This window comes from Eurosta solidaginis, chromosome 4, assembly GCF_040869045.1.
Source record: "Eurosta solidaginis isolate ZX-2024a chromosome 4, ASM4086904v1, whole genome shotgun sequence".
Taxonomy (NCBI): Eukaryota; Metazoa; Arthropoda; class Insecta; order Diptera; family Tephritidae; genus Eurosta; species Eurosta solidaginis.
Genome location: NC_090322.1, coordinates 75,406,844 through 75,426,103, shown reverse-complemented (window position 1 = coordinate 75,426,103; position 19,260 = coordinate 75,406,844). Strand labels below are relative to the sequence as shown.

The window sequence follows — 19,260 nt, the reverse complement described above, 5'->3', positions numbered from 1 at the left end:
CCTTAGATCTCTTCGGAGGTTATCGCGCCTTACATTTATTTTATTTTTTTAACTATGTTTTGAAAAACTATCAACATAGTAGTTTTTTTATTTATTTGTGTCAAAAATGTAAAACAAAAAAAATCCACCATCGAAAAGTTCTGATACACCTCACAAATACTCCGTTTGAATTTTCTATGAAAGTAAAGTAAATTGTTATTGATATTAGAGAAAAATTACAAAGTTTACAAACTGCGATGGTTACTAGGACATGTTTCTGAATTTCACTTCTTCATCAGCTAGCCTTTCGGGAGATGATAATTGAAACCAAAATCTCCAACATTCATACTTTATACTAGTGTAAAGGCAGATGCTTTTATCCATGTTTTTATGTTTTTTGTTGTTATTCCTTTTTTCGAGTGAATTAAATATAAAATAATTTAAAAAAAATGTTTAAGTTAAACGGTTTTATTGAAAACAATACTTACATTAAGTAATAGTAATACTTAAAGCTAGAAAATAATTAGGTACGTCCTAGGTACTAGTCATCACACTCCCCATCAAACTAGGGCGTTGATCATACAATTAAATAAAAGCGTTGGACGCGTTAAATTTCTATTGATAGTCATAAGTAAGACCAACTGAACCTTAACCAGGTTATGCTACGCCTCACATTTTTAGAAATCTCACGCGCCCAACGCTTTTATTTAACAGCTGTTATACAAAATTTCTCAAAAAAAGAATTCAGCCCTTCAAATAAGGGAAAAGAGCGGACCACGACCACATTTTTACTTTTCTAATTCGCTGAACGCGTTAACAAAAAAAACTAAAATTTCGAAATTTAGAATTTCGAACTTCGAAAGCCGATATCTATTTTTTGGAGGCTACCTTCGAAAAACGGAGAGAGTACTTTGTTACCTTAAACCTCAATCTCTACAAAAAAGTGGGTTTTGTCCAATACCCAGAAAAAAAATTGATTTTGTCGCATAGTGTTATTATTATAAATACGAAACAACAGGTTTGACTCACTTATTTACTTTGACTTCCCCTATTTATGATATTTGGCATATCTTTATTAACTTTTCAATGCAAACCGTAATAATAATTTTTCCTCCAAAAATATCATGAGTTTCAGGTCTAAGTATAATAAGAATCAGGTAAAATAACAGTTGCAATAAATATTGAAAGTGATATAACTTCTTTGATTATTATTTTAGTAATATGGTTTGAAAGCAAAATTTTCTTGAATTTTTAAGTGCTTTCCTAATCATGTGAAAACAACTTCATAGCTTAAAAGGACATTAAATGGAAATGTGAAGCTTCTCAAGGCCAAAATAATGACATATCAATTTTAAACATCGGACGTCAAATAGCCAAGTTACAACGAAAAAACCTTTTCGGCTGCATCTCGAAGGATCAAAAAAAAGTTTTTTTCCGAAACCCTCTCAACATAAATTTAGGGGCGGACATTTGCAATTTTTTTTTTTTGTATCGGGACTAACCCAATCTATTATGCATGCGCAAGTTTGCTGGTCACTTGTTTATGGTAGTGCCCATGGCTGTTGATTTCGCATTGAGCGCTGAGCAGGATATGTCGGGGTATGAATGTAGAGTCCTTGATAGGACATCCTTCTCAGACCACACATATATCAGCTTCAGAGTCCCCCTAGAAAGGGTAGAGAAGGGGAAAACCTTTACAAACCCTAGGGAAAAGGACTGATACAAATATCAGAAATGAGTGTCAGGAAGACTGGTGTGGCCTAAATAGGTTACCATGGTAGAGTAGTTGGAGGAGTGCAACAACTTCTCATCAAAGGCGCTGAGAACTGCGTACAACAGATCTTGTCCTCTGAGAAGATTAAAGAGGAAAGCAAAGCCACCATGGTGGAGTTGAGTCTTCTTAGAGGGCAGGTAAAAGCGATGTTTAAGCTGGAAAAAGTTGCGGAAAGCGAGATGCTGTCCAGGGACTGATCAAATTGGACGACGGGGAACGGTCACACAATAGTGAAGAGTCCCTTGAGGCACTACTTAACACACACTTCCCATCAGGAGATAAAAGCGGAAGAGGTATGTATGTAACCACGTCAACAATCCTAATATGGAACGAATATAGAATGGCTTAGAATTAGCATAAAATTGAACCGCGTCCCTAAATCTTGGAGAACGGCTCGAGTAGTCTTCATACTGAAAGCGGAAAAAGCCAGTTATCTGCATTCGAAAGACTACAGGCCTATTAGCTTGACATTTTTTATGCTCAAAACCCTAGAGATATTAATAGATGTGTATATAAAATCAAATATGAAAGAGGAATTATTCTCTTCAGCACACCTTCCTTACAGCAAAGGCCAGTCGATACTGGATTGTCGGAGCTTTCAACAATGTCTCGGAAAGAGTAATCATGGACCGTCTCAACTCGATTGAAGTTCACCCGGCTGGAACAAACTGAATCGGCTCCATGTTAAGCTGCATGATCATGTCGCAATGGTGTCCATGCGAGACAACAAAATCTGTAAACAGAGGAACGCCGCAGGGAGGGGTTTTATCAGCAAAGCTGTGGACGCTGGTTATAAACCAATTGCTAGGCGGTTCGACGGAGGACCAGTCAAACTTGCGGCATATACAGATGACGTTTCAGTAATCATGAGCGGCAGATGCCTAATAACATTCAGGGGCCAAATCGTAACATCCGTGATCGTATAACTCGTCACGTAAAAACATGATGTTCGGATTATGGCATACGAGAACGTACTACTTCGATCGTAATTTTGGATCGCAACATAAGGTAAGTGTCCCTAATTTCGTGGTACTAAGAAATTATCTGAATTTCTACCTATCTTGCGTGAAAACGAATGAAGGAAACCTAAAAACTTGAAAAAAATAGTTATAATTTATTTTAAACGCAAATTCCTAAAGATAAACAAATTGATTTACTGAAATTCATGTTCAGAAATTTTAAATTTAAAAACTATTTTTTTTATTGATATTTTACCTATGAAAAGAAAGAGTTTTAAGACCAAAATAAATAAGAAAAAAATAGTTTAATGTACGTACTTTTCAAAAACTTTTTATTTTTATTTTTTTGTTTTCTTTTTGAATTTTTTTGAATTTTTTTTTTATTTTTTTGTATTTCTTCATTAAATCTAAGATTATTTAGAACTTTAGACATTATTGATATGAAATAAGTAACATTAAACGAAAAAGGTTTAAAACAAAAATAAACAAGAAAAAATTTATTCAATTGATGTAACTTGTCACTTTTCTAAAAATTACTTTTATTTATAATTACAAAAAATGTTTTTTTTTATTTTTGTTTCATTAGTGACACCATTAAGCGCTGCTGTCAAATCTTTTTTGTGTAACGAGCTTTTGTGTACTTTTGTGTTGTAATTTGGTGTACGTAAATTCGTGGTATCGCTTTAAGCGGTAATTTGAGGTTCATATTAAATTTTTTTTGCTATTATCAATATTCATTCAAAACAATAATAAAGAAGTTGAAATCTTGATACATTATTTAAATTAAATTAAAAATTATTCAATAAACAAAAGTTCTATAATGCCATTATTTCGTTGAAATGTTGTGCTTCGCAGAGCTTTTTGATTAAAATAATGACGGATAGATTAATAAAAGTGTACCACGAAATTACATCGAAATCTTCCTCGGGAGTTTATTTAACAATTAAAATACTTTAAAAAAGAGGGTTTCTTATGAAATTTTAAAGAAAATATGAAAAACATAAAGTATTATATAACCTTAATTTCGTGGGTACCATCACAAAAAAAGTGTGTCCCTAATTTCGTGGGCTATAAATATTAAAAAAAAGTTGAAAAAATTATTGGAATGATTTTTACAGTAATAGTCATAAAAAAATTTAACGATACAATTTTTACAGACTTAACAAAATACACTGGACTCCTTAACACTTTACTTAAGAGGTATCCTTACAACAGGCTCATTTTCCGAACTTCCAAATTTATATTGCTTGATATTTAATATTAGGTTTAATATTAAAAATTAGTAAAATATCAATTATTATACCTTAAAAACCAATCTTTATTATGAAATTTTCAGTTTAAAAAAACACTCCCCAGTTCCTTGTTTGGAAGAAAAAATCGAAATGCCACGAAATATCGTACTACCACGAAATTAGGGACACTTACCTTACGTGACGAGTGACTGAACGTAGACGTTACGTTCCACTTTCATTCGAACACAAACTGGCGATCGTATGCACACAAATTTCATTGAAAATGTAAGAAAATTGTTAAAATAGATGGATAAATGAAATATAATAACAAATTTCAAAACTATTATTATTAACAATGGTCGAATTTAAACAAGCTTAATCCGAGCCAAAAGGAAATATTGCCGGAATTCATGGCGAGACAAGTTTAACTTCTCTTAAGGTTCTTAAGTTAAGCGAAATCTCTTCAAGAAATTCCAATGACTTTTTGTTACAAAGAAATAATACATAAATGATATGCTTACGCTTTGTTCGATAAGTTTGTACTCTTAACCGCCTTCGGACTAGGTTTTCATCGCTTTCGCTATTACTGGAGCTGAAACAAAACAAAACTGCACCCATCGCAGTTATTTACTTTATTTTTATATTTTTGGCAACCAATTTGACAGTTCAAAATATATTGTGAGCTAAAAATATAATCCAACCTAATGTGGATCGTAAAATTTATTGTGAATTGAAAATAAATTACGTTCCGTTTGCTATCGTATGTTATGATCCCATTTTGTTTATACGTTTGACGTATCACGTAATTTTCTTTTGTATGGTTGCTGATCCGTGTTCGGGATGAACATGCCGGGGCACCTGGAGTCGGGTTAACCGCCAGCGCGGAAAAAACGATCTAGTATTATTTACTGGGAAACATAAGGTCTCTTATGGGGCTAATCCTAAGCTTGGAGGAGTAACCCAACAAGAAAAATATAGCTCGAAGTATCTAGGAGTTATACTAGATAGTAAGTTGTCGCGGAAACTCCATGTGGAAGAGAGCGAAGAAAGCATCCGTGGCGCTGTATGCGTGCAAGAAAATGCAACGATGCAAGTGGGGCCTATCACCCAAACTCTCCCACTGGGTATATACGGTAATAGTCAAACCCATACTTTACTATGGGGTCCTTGTTTGGTGGACAGCCACCCAAAAAAGCACATATACCAAAAAACTTGAGGGGGTATGCATAGCATTAATGATTGATATAACGGGACTGCTAAAAGCTACCCCGACATCACCATTGTATGCCATTTCGCGCAGACCTAAAGGCCAAAAGTATCGCGTTAGCAACTGCAACAAGGCTTAAGGACGGAGGGTTGACGCCAGGGTGCAGAAATGGCAGAACATACTACACTGGTCAACAGTGATTTTGGTGCAGCTCTACTTGTAACTAAATTTGGTAGTACCCGGTACCCTGATAAAAACTGTATACTTACTTTTCTAGATAGGTTCAAGAAGCCCTTTTTAAGAGGTTAAGGCATGTATGGCCCCATAACTTTGTTTCTGTTTATTCTATCAACACCGTTTTGATGTCGTTGAAAAGAGTACATTCCGCTTCTACCAGTTGTTAATGTATCTTCATAAACGTCAGAGAAATTGCAAAAATAATGTGAAAAATTCAATTTTTTGTTAAATTTTTTCATTTTTAATCACGTTTTTCTCGAATAATTTGTCAACCAGGCATATGTAAATTATTTTAAAACAATCTCCTATTAATTCCATTGTGAATGATGACTAAGTGTGATATCTTATCTGTCAACTGCCTGACAGGATGTTCAATATGGCTACTTTTTAGCGTTTTGACATGGTGTTCAATATGGCGGCGCCTATCTTCAGCGGGTGATAGAAAGAGATACAGAATGAGACAGCGATAGGCAATTACAAATCAGGTGATTCAATCACTTTGGAATTTTGGCGTCTATGCAGAAGATATCATACTTAGTTATCATTCACAATGATTAATACTGTTTTCAAAGACATATAACTTTTTTATATCCGCGTAGATCTTCTTAATATATTCTATATTAGTAATTTTTTACTGTAAAAAAAAAGATTTTTCGTTATTTATTTTATTATTAACTTTTTATTTACATAAAAACTTTCGTTTACGTGATTTTCGCTAATGAGGTATAGCAAGACAATCACGTTGCATTCCCCAGCAGTAATCAGCCATCATATGCTGATCCCATTGGCCTTGGTACCTCTCTTCCATAGTTTTTATGTCCTGGTGAAACCGTTCGCCTTGTTCTTCGCTATAGGAACCAAGATTCTCCGGAAACTGGTCAAGGTGGGTCTGGAGATAATGGACTTTGATGGACATGTTACATCCTAAGTTTTTGTAATTCTCCAGCATGTTGTTAACAATATCCGAGTAGTTACTTGACTTGTGATTTCCCAGAAAGTTCTTAGTAACTTCAACAAACGAATTCCACGCAAGCAGTTCCAAACTGGTCATTGCATTTGAAAAATCAGTATCTTTTATCAACATTCTTATCTGTGGGCCAACAAAAATACCCGCTTTTATTATTTCTATGCTTAGCCTAGGAAATTTTCTCGTTATGTAAAGAAAACATTGTCCATTTTTATCTAACGCCTTCACAAATTGTTTTACTAGACCCAGTTTAATGTGTAAGGGTGGCAAAATAATTGAATCTTTTGTAACTAAAGGTGGGTTTATCACATTCTACTTTCCCATTTCCAACATCTCACGTACAGGCCAGTCCCTTTCTGTCCAGTGTTGGTGCTTGGCACGACTATCCCACAGGCAATAAAAACATGGGTATTTGGTGTATCCACTTTGTTGTCCTAACAAAAAGTTAACCATCTTTAGATCTACGCAAATATTCCAATTATGTTCGTTATACTTGATTTTGTCTAAAACAAGTGCAATATTTTAATATTCTTGCTTTAATTTAGTTGAATGAGCAATGGGAATTGAACCATATTGGTTGCCATTGTGTAAAAGAACACACTTAAGGCTTCGTTTAGAGCTGTCTATGAAGAGACGCCATCCATTTTGAGAAGGAGGCCTTGCACATCTGAACAAAAAACTATATCATTTTCCGAATTAAAAAATGGCAGCAAGTCTTGCTCTCTTGTACGGTAGAGAGTCACTTTCGTACCTGTAGCTAACAAGTTTTTTTCTTTTAATCTAGAAGCCAACACTTCTGCAGATTCCTTAGATAATTCAAGATCCCTAAAAGGTTTTGGCTCAGTAGACGCTATTTCTTCGATATCACTATCGCTAGACATTTCACTATTCGATGATTCACGGGTAGAATAAAATGTTGGAACAGGCGCTTCCTCTGAATGTGGCAAAGGTCTCTTAGCGGATTGAACGTTTGGATATATCATTTTTTAACATTAACACCACGCAAATCGACACAGCAGAAGTAACAGTCATCGGAGTGATTTATTTGTTCTCTCCATTGCATAGGCACCCCGAATCTCATATGGCTTCTTTTACCATTGACCCACTGTGTCAAGTGTTCACAGCACATTTTGCAAACTATTCGAGGTATCCACGGCTTGTTTTTGTCTACAACTTGCAATTTAAAGTACAAAAAATAAGCACTTTTAATAAAATCTGTTATACTTTTCCTGAATTTTTGGACTGTGTATTCCCCACAAATGTAGCAAAACACATTTGGGTCATTGACACAACTACCTCGTGATGAAGACATGATATTGAATTTTTTTTATTTATTTATAGAAAGGCACTAACACTTGAAACCGCGCTCCCGAAAGTACCAATTACAGAAAATTTAAAAAATAAAGGGGAAGGAAAAATTTTTTATAAAATAAAATTTTTTTTCACAGTAGACATGTACTAAAGTAGAAAATCCCAGGAAGATCTACGCGGATATAAAAAAGTTAAATGTCTTTGAAAACAGAATTAATAGGAGATTGTTTTAAAATAATCTACATATGCACTGGTTGACAAATTATTCGAGAAAACCGTGATTAAAAATGAAAAAATTTAACAAAAAATTGAATTTTTCACATTATTTTGGCAATTTATCTGACGTTTGTGAAGACATATTAACAACATGTATACTGATAGAAGCGAATGTACTCTTTTCAACAACATTGTTCAACAACAAATTATGTTGATAGAATAAACAGAAACAAAGTTATGGGGCCATACATGCCTTAACCTCTTAAAAAGGGTTTCTTGACCCTATCTAGAAAACTGCACATAGCATTAAAAAAGTAAGTATACAGTTTTTATCTGGGTACCGAGTACTACCAAATTTGGTTACAAGTAAAGCTGCACCAAACCAAAACTCTTATTTCGTTGAGCTGTGCTATACATGTGTTTACCGATGGTTCCAAATTAATGGAAGGGGTCGGGTCTGCTGTTTACTCTATCGATCCAGAAATAAGTAAATCCTACAGGCGGCTAGATTACTGACGTATCTTTCAGGCGGAAATTATAGCCGTGAAGAAAGCAGTAGAAGTCCTGGAGGAAGCGTGCTTAAGCTGAAGTTGCGTATATATATTGATGGCCAGGCGGCGATTAAAGCCATAATCTCACACAGTACTTCGTAAGGAAGTGTTCTGGAATGCAAAGAAGCGTTAAAATCTTCACCCAAGCCGGACCATACAACTATATCCCGGTCCCAAATGGATAGAAAGTAACGAAAAGGCCGATGAGTTGGCAACACTCGCTGTAACGTTCCAATCCGTTTGGAAGAAATCAAAACGAGAAAGGAGTTGCATATGATCCATCAAGCAGGAAAGGCATGGACAGAAGCGCGGAGTTGCAAAATTTCTAAGACCATCTACAAAGCCTACGATATTAGACTCACAAAGTGGCTCATATCTCTGAAGAGAGAAGACTCACGATGGGGATACTATAAAACAGAGCCGGCCACACAAATACTAAAACAATTGCATAAGTGTATGTAAAAATTGAGTGACAACTCCCCACAGTGTGCTAAAAGAATATGTGGACTGTGAAGTTCGAAATTAAAAACGACTCTGGTTATTTGATTTCAAGCTAATCCTAACAATATTTACTAAAATTCATATAACTAAGAACGCGGAAGTCGAGCTAGCCAGATAAAATTTTTTATAAAAGAAGGTATGGTGTTTCTTCAATGCAAAATTTACTTAAAAAAATCACTTTTTCATTATGAAAGGACTACAAAACAAAGTAAATGTAAAGATAGAAATATATATTTTCAAAACATATAGTTATTCAATAAAAAAAAATGTATAAAAATTAATAAAACTAAGTATAACGTATAAAAAGTTACTTATATTAAATTGTCATTATTTATTAATAATTAATAATAATTAATTCAATATTAATATGTATGTTCAAAGGAACTTAATAATACTAACTAAAACGTATTAGAAGTCACTTTAACATTGCAGCATATTGTTTTTATTATGTGCCCAAAAAGTACCATGGACTTTTCTTTTTGCATTCACTGTTGATTTTAGTGAGTGACAAGCGAAAGCGAACGATCGTGATCGCACATCGTTAGTGTCTGTGTGAAAATACGAACTCAAATTGCACAATGTGCAACTTTTGGCCGGCTCTGCTATAAAAGATTAAATGCAAAGTAATTGGTTTTGTCAGTTTTAACATCAATAAGCGAATTCTCTTTATTCAATTATTGTCAGCTTATTTATACTAAATTATTCTAAACATATTCTTACACACATATTTACTTTAAGCATACATACTTACACACATATTTACCTTAAGCATACATACTTACATACCTACATACAACTCGACACAAACTATGACCTACACATCTGTGTTGAGCTGTGACTTCTGTGGGAAATGCAACGTTTGTAAATTTGTTTGGTTGTGTGTTGTACACACACCTGTATTAAATCGTGTGAATGGTTATGTCAGCAACAATTATCATATGCCTTTTTATGTGTTGATGAACATTTAGACTACTTTTGTTACAGGGTAGCATATTAACTAATTCAAATATTAGGCATTGAATTTGTTGGCTTTTTATACTACATGTCCCTTTTTTTCAGAATGCTTATGCATTAGGAGAATGCATGAGCACTCTATTTTTATTTAGTTAAGTATAAATTAATTCTATATTTTGCATTTTATGTTGGTAGGTTGAAAATTTACTTATTCTATTAAATTAAGTCTATTTTTGTGTATTATTATTTTCTTATTATTTATGATATTGCTATTCTCTATGTTACTGGGAAATTTTTGCTTATCCTCATTTCCCATTCTATATGGGATTAAAGTGTCATTATTTTTACTATCGATATTTTCTACTTTATAGGGTATTAGAGTAAAATTATAGTTTCTGTCGATCTTTTCTGCCTTACAGGGTATTACTTAAATAATTTTTCCTATTGATATTTTTTTTTATTCTACAGGTGGCATTAATAGAATTATTTTTCCTATTGATAATATCTTGCGGCCACCGTGGTGTGATGGTAGCGTGCTCCGCCTACCACACCGTATGCCCTGGGTTCACACCCCGAGCAAAGCAACATCAAAATTTTAGAAATAAGGTTTTTCAATTACAAGAAATTTTTTCTAAGCGGGGTCGCCCCTCGGCAGTGTTTGGCAAGCACTTCGGGTGTATTTCTGCCATTAAAAGCTCTCAGTGAAAACTCATCTGCCTTGCAGATGCCGTTCAGAGTCGGCATAACACATCTAGGTCACGTCCGGTCAATTTGTAAGGAAAATCAAGAGGAGCACGACGCAAATTGGAAGAGAAGCTCGGCCTTAGATCTCTTCGGAGGTTATCGCGCCATACATTTATTTTTTTTATTGATAATTTCTATTCCGCACGTCAATAATAAAATTATTTTTCTTATTGATATTTTCTATTCCGCAGGTAATTAATAAAATTACTTTTCCTATTCTACAGGGCCCTATATATCTACTCTATTTATAATTAAAATTGAAACGTATAGAACAAGGTAATGGTTACAGTCATCATTGGTTGAAAATTGACATTTATCTAAAAGTGGGATCTTTGAGCGTATGATATACAGTAGATTGGTAGATTCAGTTTCTGCTAGAGCAAGAAGTAGTTATATAGTGATAAGTGGTTAAACCAATGGGTACAGTGGATGCAAAAATTGTTCATATCTTTTCTTATACCATTTTTCATATTTTCCAGCAATATTTTTCTTAGATCGTATGTGTCATGCGATTTTCTGGGTGGCCTTCCCAGATGGGATGGTCATGATATTTATGAAGAACTTCTTTAATTTCTGTCGACATTTGTCACATGCATAACTTATGGGGTTAATGCAAATATTAGATCTTTGAGAACTTGGGTACCTATTTTTTATTTTTAACATTTACATATGCACTGGTTGACAAATTATTCGAGAAAACCGTGATTAAAAATGAAAAAATTTAACAAAAAATTGAATTTTTCACATTATTTTGGCAATTTATCTGACGTTTGTGAAGACATATTAACAACATGTATACTGATAGAAGCGAATGTACTCTTTTCAACAACATTAAAATTATGTTGATAGAATAAACAGAAACAAAGTTATGGGGCCATACATGCCTTAACCTCTTAAAAAGGGTTTCTTGACCCTATCTAGAAAACTGCACATAGCATTAAAAAAGTAAGTATACAGTAAATCCTACAGGCGGCTAGATTACTGACGTATCTTTCAGGCGGAAATTATAGCCGTGAAGAAAGCAGTAGAAGTCCTGGAGGAAGCGTGCTTAAGCTGAAGTTGCGTATATATATTGATGGCCAGGCGGCGATTAAAGCCATAATCTCACACAGTACTTCGTAAAGAAGTGTTCTGGAATGCAAAGAAGCGTTAAAATCTTCACCCAAGCCGGACCATACAACTATATCCCGGTCCCAAATGGATAGAAAGTAACGAAAAGGCCGATGAGTTGGCAACACTCGCTGTAACGTTCCAATCCGTTTGGAAGAAATCAAAACGAGAAAGGAGTTGCATATGATCCATCAAGCAGGAAAGGCATGGACAGAAGCGCGGAGTTGCAAAATTTCTAAGACCATCTACAAAGCCTACGATATTAGACTCACAAAGTGGCTCATATCTCTGAAGAGAGAAGACTCACGATGGGGATACTATAAAACAGAGCCGGCCACACAAATACTAAAACAATTGCATAAGTGTATGTAAAAATTGAGTGACAACTCCCCACAGTGTGCTAAAAGAATATGTGGACTGTGAAGTTCGAAATTAAAAACGACTCTGATTATTTGATTTCAAGCTAATCCTAACAATATTTACTAAAATTCATATAACTAAGAACGCGGAAGTCGAGCTAGCCAGATAAAATTTTTTATAAAAGAAGGTATGGTGTTTCTTCAATGCAAAATTTACTTAAAAAAATCACTTTTTCATTATGAAAGGACTACAAAACAAAGTAAATGTAAAGATAGAAATATATATTTTCAAAACATATAGTTATTCAATAAAAAAAATGTATAAAAATTAATAAAACTAAGTATATCGTATAAAAAGTTACTTATATTAAATTGTCATTATTTATTAATAATTAATAATAATTAATTCAATATTAATATGTATGTTCAAAGGAACTTAATAATACTAACTAAAACGTATTAGAAGTCACTTTAACATTGCAGCATATTGTTTTTATTATGTGCCCAAAAAGTACCATGGACTTTTCTTTTTGCATTCACTGTTGATTTTAGTGAGTGACAAGCGAAAGCGAACGATCGTGATCGCACATCGTTAGTGTCTGTGTGAAAATACGAACTCAAATTGCACAATGTGCAACTTTTGGCCGGCTCTGCTATAAAAGATTAAATGCAAAATAATTGGTTTTGTCAGTTTTAACATCAATAAGCGAATTCTCTTTATTCAATTATTGTCAGCTTATTTATACTAAATTATTCTAAACATATTCTTACACACATATTTACTTTAAGCATACATACTTACACACATATTTACCTTAAGCATACATACTTACATACCTACATACAACTCGACACAAACTATGACCTACACATCTGTGTTGAGCTGTGACTTCTGTGGGAAATGCAACGTTTGTAAATTTGTTTGGTTGTGTGTTGTACACACACCTGTATTAAATCGTGTGAATGGTTATGTCAGCAACAATTATCAGATGCCTTTTTATGTGTTGATGAACATTTAGACTATTTTTGTTACAGGGTAGCATATTAACTAATTCAAATATTAGGCATTGAATTTGTTGGCTTTTTACACTACATGTCCCTTTTTTTCAGAATGCTTATGCATTTGGAGAATGCATGAGCATTCTATTTTTATTTAGTTAAGTATAAATTAATTCTATATTTTGCATTTTATGTTGGTAGGTTGAAAATTTACTTATTCTATTAAATTAAGTCTATTTTTGTGTATTATTATTTTCTTATTATTTATAATATTGCTATTCTCTATGTTACTGGGAAATTTTTGCTTACCCTCATTTCCTATTCTATATGGGATTAAAGTGTCATTATTTTTACTATCGATATTTTCTACTTTATAGGGTATTAGAGTAAAATTATAGTTTCTGTCGATCTTTTCTGCCTTACAGGGTATTACTTAAATAATTTTTCCTATTGATATTTTTTTTTATTCTACAGGTGGCATTAATAGAATTATTTTTCCTATTGATAATATCTTGCGGCCACCGTGGTGTGATGGTAGCGTGCTCCGCCTACCACACCGTATGCCCTGGGTTCACACCCCGAGCAAAGCAACATCAAAATTTTAGAAATAAGGTTTTTCAATTACAAGAAATTTTTTCTAAGCGGGGTCGCCCCTCGGCAGTGTTTGGCAAGCACTTCGGGTGTATTTCTGCCATTAAAAGCTCTCAGTGAAAACTCATCTGCCTTGCAGATGCCGTTCAGAGTCGGCATAACACATCTAGGTCACGTCCGGTCAATTTGTAGGGAAAATCAAGAGGAGCACGACGCAAATTGGAAGAGAAGCTCGGCCTTAGATCTCTTCGGAGGTTATCGCGCCATACATTTATTTTTTTTATTGATAATTTCTATTCCGCACGTCAATAATAAAATTATTTTTCTTATTGATATTTTCTATTCCGCAGGTAATTAATAAAATTACTTTTCCTATTCTACAGGGCCCTATATATCTACTCTATTTATAATTAAAATTGAAACGTATAGAACAAGGTAATGGTTACAGTCATCATTGGTTGAAAATTGACATTTATCTAAAAGTGGGATCTTTGAGCGTATGATATACAGTAGATTGGTAGATTCAGTTTCTGCTAGAGCAAGAAGTAGTTACATAGCGATAAGTGGTTAAACCAATGGGTACAGTGGATGCAAAAATTGTTCATATCTTTTCTTGTACCATTTTTCATATTTTCCAGCAATATTTTTCTTAGATCTTATGTGTCATGCGATTTTCTGGGTGGCCTTCCCAGATGGGATGGTCATGATATTTATGAAGAACTTCTTTAATTTCTGTCGACATTTGTCACATGCATAACTTATGGGGTTAATGCAAATATTAGATCTTTGAGAACTTGGGTACCTATTTTTTATTTTTAAATATGCTTACTCGAGTATTCATTATTCTTGACCAATTTGTCTCCTAAGGAACATCTGTCTTTTTCTCTTACAAGTCCTAGAGTGCCGGCATTTTTAAGCCTGGTTGAATATTGTCCTAAGTCAATAACTTCCTCAACAATCTGGTTGCTTGTATTACGCCACAATTTTTCTATCCTTTTGGATGAGAACGAGCGTGATATGTCTAATTGCAAATTTATTTATTAAGCGCTTTGTTTGTAATAAGGTTCTCTTTGTGACTTTTTATTTTCTTCATTCTGACTGGTTTTTAAGTTTCCGATCTTATGGTAATTTTAGGTATTTTGCATATTTCCACTTACGTACGTTTTTTAGTCAAGCATTATGTTGCGAAAGGTTTGTGGTATAAATCTTCTACCTTGACAGCTACTACTGTGAATTAGCAAATTCTTGAACTTGGTGGGTGCTAATGAAGTTGTCTTAATAAATTCTTCTATTGAGCGAGGCATTTTGCAGTGATTCATTTGTAATTGTTTACTGTTCTTATCGAAATTGGGTTGAGTTTAGATGGTTTAGAGTGCTAAATTTGAATATTATATCAATAGCACGATTACGCAGGTTAAAACTGCTAGCCAAACATCTGAAATGTTTGGGTTAATTTTTGGCTCTGGATCAGCTGGTGGTTTATATTTTAATATTCTATTCTCTGATGTTTCAGAGTTTCTTTTTCCTAACTCGTAACCAGCTTTGGGGTTAATTTTTGTCCACGAAGACATTTTAAAGAGATGATATGATTGAAAGAGAAAATTAAAGAGAAAATAAAAATGTATTCCTGTTGTCCTTTGGGGTGTTAATAATGCTAATTTATGCTTATTTCTTTGTTTTTTATGTTTATTATATTAAACATTCCATTTTATTTTTATTATTTTTTTTTTCTTATTTAGTTAGCATTATAAAAGTTATTATTTAAAATGTTTATTTCTAAAAATATTTTTTCTTAAGGAAAAATTTGTTTAATTTAACATTTCTAATCTGACATTTCTAATTTTTCTTACAAAATCTTCTGAAAAAATTTTGTTTCAAATGATGAATAGTTAAATACAGTATATTTTTTCTTGTTTAATTATTAAACATTAATTCCTATGCTATTTTCTTTTTTGTTCATTTTGTTTTCTATGCCATATTGGGCTTAAAAAATTTTTTTTTTTATTTTGGGAAAACATCAGTAAAATTTTTTTTCCATATTTAAGGAGTTTTATGAAAACAGCCTAAGGCACTTGACTTTCATTTTGTATGTTCTCTTCTGGGAACATAGCTCAAAAATTAGAAAAAAAAGATTTTACAGCAGAAATTTAAATTTTTGCTTGTCGATAGGCAGCCGTTAGGTTGCCTGAATATTTTTCTGCTTGACAATAAATTTGAGATTGTAAAAACTAAGCTAATATACGTATTATAACTATTAGCTGCCAGTCCTGAACGCTTCAGGGTGTCATCCTTGTGCCATGCTGATCTGTATCGTTCCAATGTGGTCTTCTAATTGCTGCAATTTTTACTCTTGGTGCCCGAATTTAATTATTATTTCCTTTCCGTTTTTTCTTCTTTTACAAGGCTTAGGCTGTAATCAGCCAGTAAAATCCTTGCCAGCTATGAAATTAGGCTGAAAAATCAGCCAGTAGGATCATAGGCAGGATCGCCATATAAAAGATTAAACGCAAATTTGTTTGGTTGTGTGTTGTACACACACCTGTATTAAATCGTGTGAATGGCTATGTCAGCAATAATTATCAGAAGCCTTTTTATGTGTTGATGAACATTTAGACTATTTTTGTTACAGGGTAGCATATTAACTGATTTAAATATTTGGAATTGAAATTGTTGGCTGTTTACACTGCAATACTGACTAGACACTGTCTTCTGGCGTCACATGCTTATAAGTTACGCCTCGTCAGTAACATCAGATATAGGAAGCGCAAGTTGCGGGAAGAAACGGTTTAGCAAGTTCTGTGTTCATATCCTGTGCTCGTCAGGTGAAGGCTCCAGCTATTAGGGATGGCAGAGTTGCCAGATCTCTTAAGCTAGGTCCTAGAAAATTTCAAGTATTTGCCAAGAAGATAGTGTAATTCTATAAAATAAGTCCTGGCACCTGATTCGGGTCCTTCCGTTTGGCCGTCAAGCAAATTCTGGCAACACTTTGGACACATTCAGTTCATGTGAGGTCTTTATTGACCGACCAGTTAAAGCTAACCTAACCTAACATTTTCAAAAGAAAATTTCAAACTTATTGCATTTCTTTTTCAACTTTTTTGATTTATTTGTAACAAAATTTTATTTAAAGTCGTACTATTTCTCACAATTATGGATGGTTTAAAAGATTTCAAAAAATAGTTTAAAAATTTGCTTAAACCAATGGAGGGTTCGAAACTAAAACTCAAATTTTTAACCGTGTAACTAGTATAGATATAACTGATAAATTTCCTTTTTGCAGAATTGCATATTACAACACGCTTAAGCCCTTGAAGTTTTGGGGTAAACCACTGTCATCGATCCATAGCAGAAGCCTACATCAAAGTAAAAATGATGATTACACAGGACCAGTCAGAAGCACACCATTGTTCAAAGTTGCCAGCGAGAAGAATACTAAGAATTTATGCCAAACATACTCAATATAATATCTTGTTATAGTTAAGTATCTACTAAGTCAACACTACATAATGTATAGCATTTTCAGATAAAAGCTTAATTAAATAAACAAATAATTTTAAATTCAAATGTAAGGGGAAATACGAATGCGCCTTGTGTAAACACTTTAGAATGTGTGATATAAGATATATTCAAATATTATTCGTGCGCCATTATCTGAGTAAATAAGTGAAAAATTAGAAATAAGATAAAAAAATCATAGGAAAAGTCTTATTTGGCTATTTTTACAGGGTACCGGCACATTTTTCTTTTATTTTTTTCAAATCAGTTGGTAAGCGTACTAGCCAGAGGGAAGAGGGTGGCACATTTTCAACTCTTTTTTCCGTGATACAACGTGGTATGCTCTAATGTTCATACATATGTACAAAGTTTGTCCATTCCAATTTTTTTATTTATTATATAATAAATAAAATAATAAATAACGACCAAGTATCTTTTATTGAACTGTGAATCAAACTAATCAATCAAAAATCAAACTATCTTCTGCATAGACGTCAAAATTCTAAGGTGATTGGATCAGCTGATTTGTAATTGACTATCGCTGTCTCATTCTGTATCTCTTTCTATCACCCGCTGAAGATAGCTGGCCCTATGCGCCGCCATATTGAACACCCTGTCAAAACGCTAAAAAGTAGCCATATTGAACATCCTCTCAGGCAGTTGACAGATAAGATATCACAGTTAGTTTGATTCATAATGTGTTATAATTTTGATCAACTTTGACAACACTGCTCTTAAATATTTAAATATCTAAAATAAAACATAACTGACACTTATGGGTGAAAGTAAAACAAAACAAAATTTTAAATTACTGCGTAATCTAATTTAATAACGATAACTAATTGCCAACGGTGCACTTATGGACTAACTTGCGACCAAAGTGAGTTTAACAAAGTGTGATTGACAATTAAATATAAATCTCTTGTAAGGAACTATTATGTCAAACAAAACTAAACAAATGAATTAACCCTATATGGGGCATGCACCATTTTATCACTTCTGTTTTTTTCTTTTTTTAATTTTACCTTGTGTGACAGCATTATATATGACGACAAAGAATAGAATGTGAGAACTTCAAATGCCGAACGTACCTACTTATTTCAATAAATCCAAACACACAAGTTACATTTGTAGATCTAACATTATATAAAAAGTGTTTTTTGCTAAAAATAAAACATATCTTTTTACAAACCGTTCAAGCATTTTTTTGTATTAAATTGCCCAAGATTTATGCTTTTTCCGCATTAATTATCTTCCCACTTCCAGAACTACTTTTTGTTAAGATTTTTAAGATTATACACCTAACCTCCTCGAGCCTTAAATTCATGTTTCATATTTTCTCTTTTCGAAAACTGGTTCCGAAAGGGCTTTGAGTTTGACTTTCCTGTTTGTAGCACAGAAACCTTATTTGTGTAAATAATTAAGTGGCAGCGCTTACACGAGTTTATCGGCACTTCCGTTTTTTTCCTACGACTCGAGCGACGTACTAATCACTGATTTTATGCTTAGGATATATTTTTGTAAATTAATTAAATAAATAATGTATTCTAAAGTTAATAGTGGCGACGAGGTGGTGAAAATTTGTCTCGTTATACAGACGAAAAAAACTTTGTAAAATGGATCCACAGCAAATGCAAATATTTTTTAACCAATTGCAAAAGCAACGAGAGCGAGATAATGCGTCAATGCAAGGTCTTATAACACAGCTTTTTACATCGACATCTGGGGATACATGTGGTGGTCAAAAAGTAAATTTGCAACCAGAGCGAAAAATGGACACATTAGCATCTAGCATCACTGAATTCATATACGACCCAGAACATTACCCAACTTTTAAAACGTGGTCCCCTCAGTGCGGGGATTTGTTTTAAATAAATGCAAATAAGCTCGATAAGGCAGCTATAGTCAGGCTATTCCTGAGGAAACTCAACAAAAGCGTCCCCATCAAATATATTCAGCCCTGTTCTGAATTCCGACTCGTTTTGAAAAGTTAAACGAGGCTGATTTCGAGTCGATTTCTTTTTGGTGTTCTCAATTCCGATTCAAACAAATCGATTCGAAGTCGATTTCGAAT

At 33.5% G+C, this 19,260-nt stretch overlaps 1 protein-coding gene across 27 annotated transcripts in view; it reads left to right on the top strand.

Moving 5' to 3' along the window:
* Positions 1 to 17,249, top strand: part of Tre1 (Trapped in endoderm 1) — a 713,802-nt gene extending 696,553 nt beyond the window's left edge. For all 27 annotated transcript variants that reach the window (XM_067782128.1, XM_067782125.1, XM_067782124.1 and 24 more), the window contains one exon: positions 16,972 to 17,249. In XM_067782128.1, coding sequence (XP_067638229.1) covers positions 16,972 to 17,155 — 184 coding nt within the window. In that variant the 3' untranslated portion in view covers positions 17,156 to 17,249. The remainder of the gene's footprint in view (positions 1 to 16,971) is intronic.
* Positions 17,250 to 19,260: the final 2,011 nt, after the last annotated feature.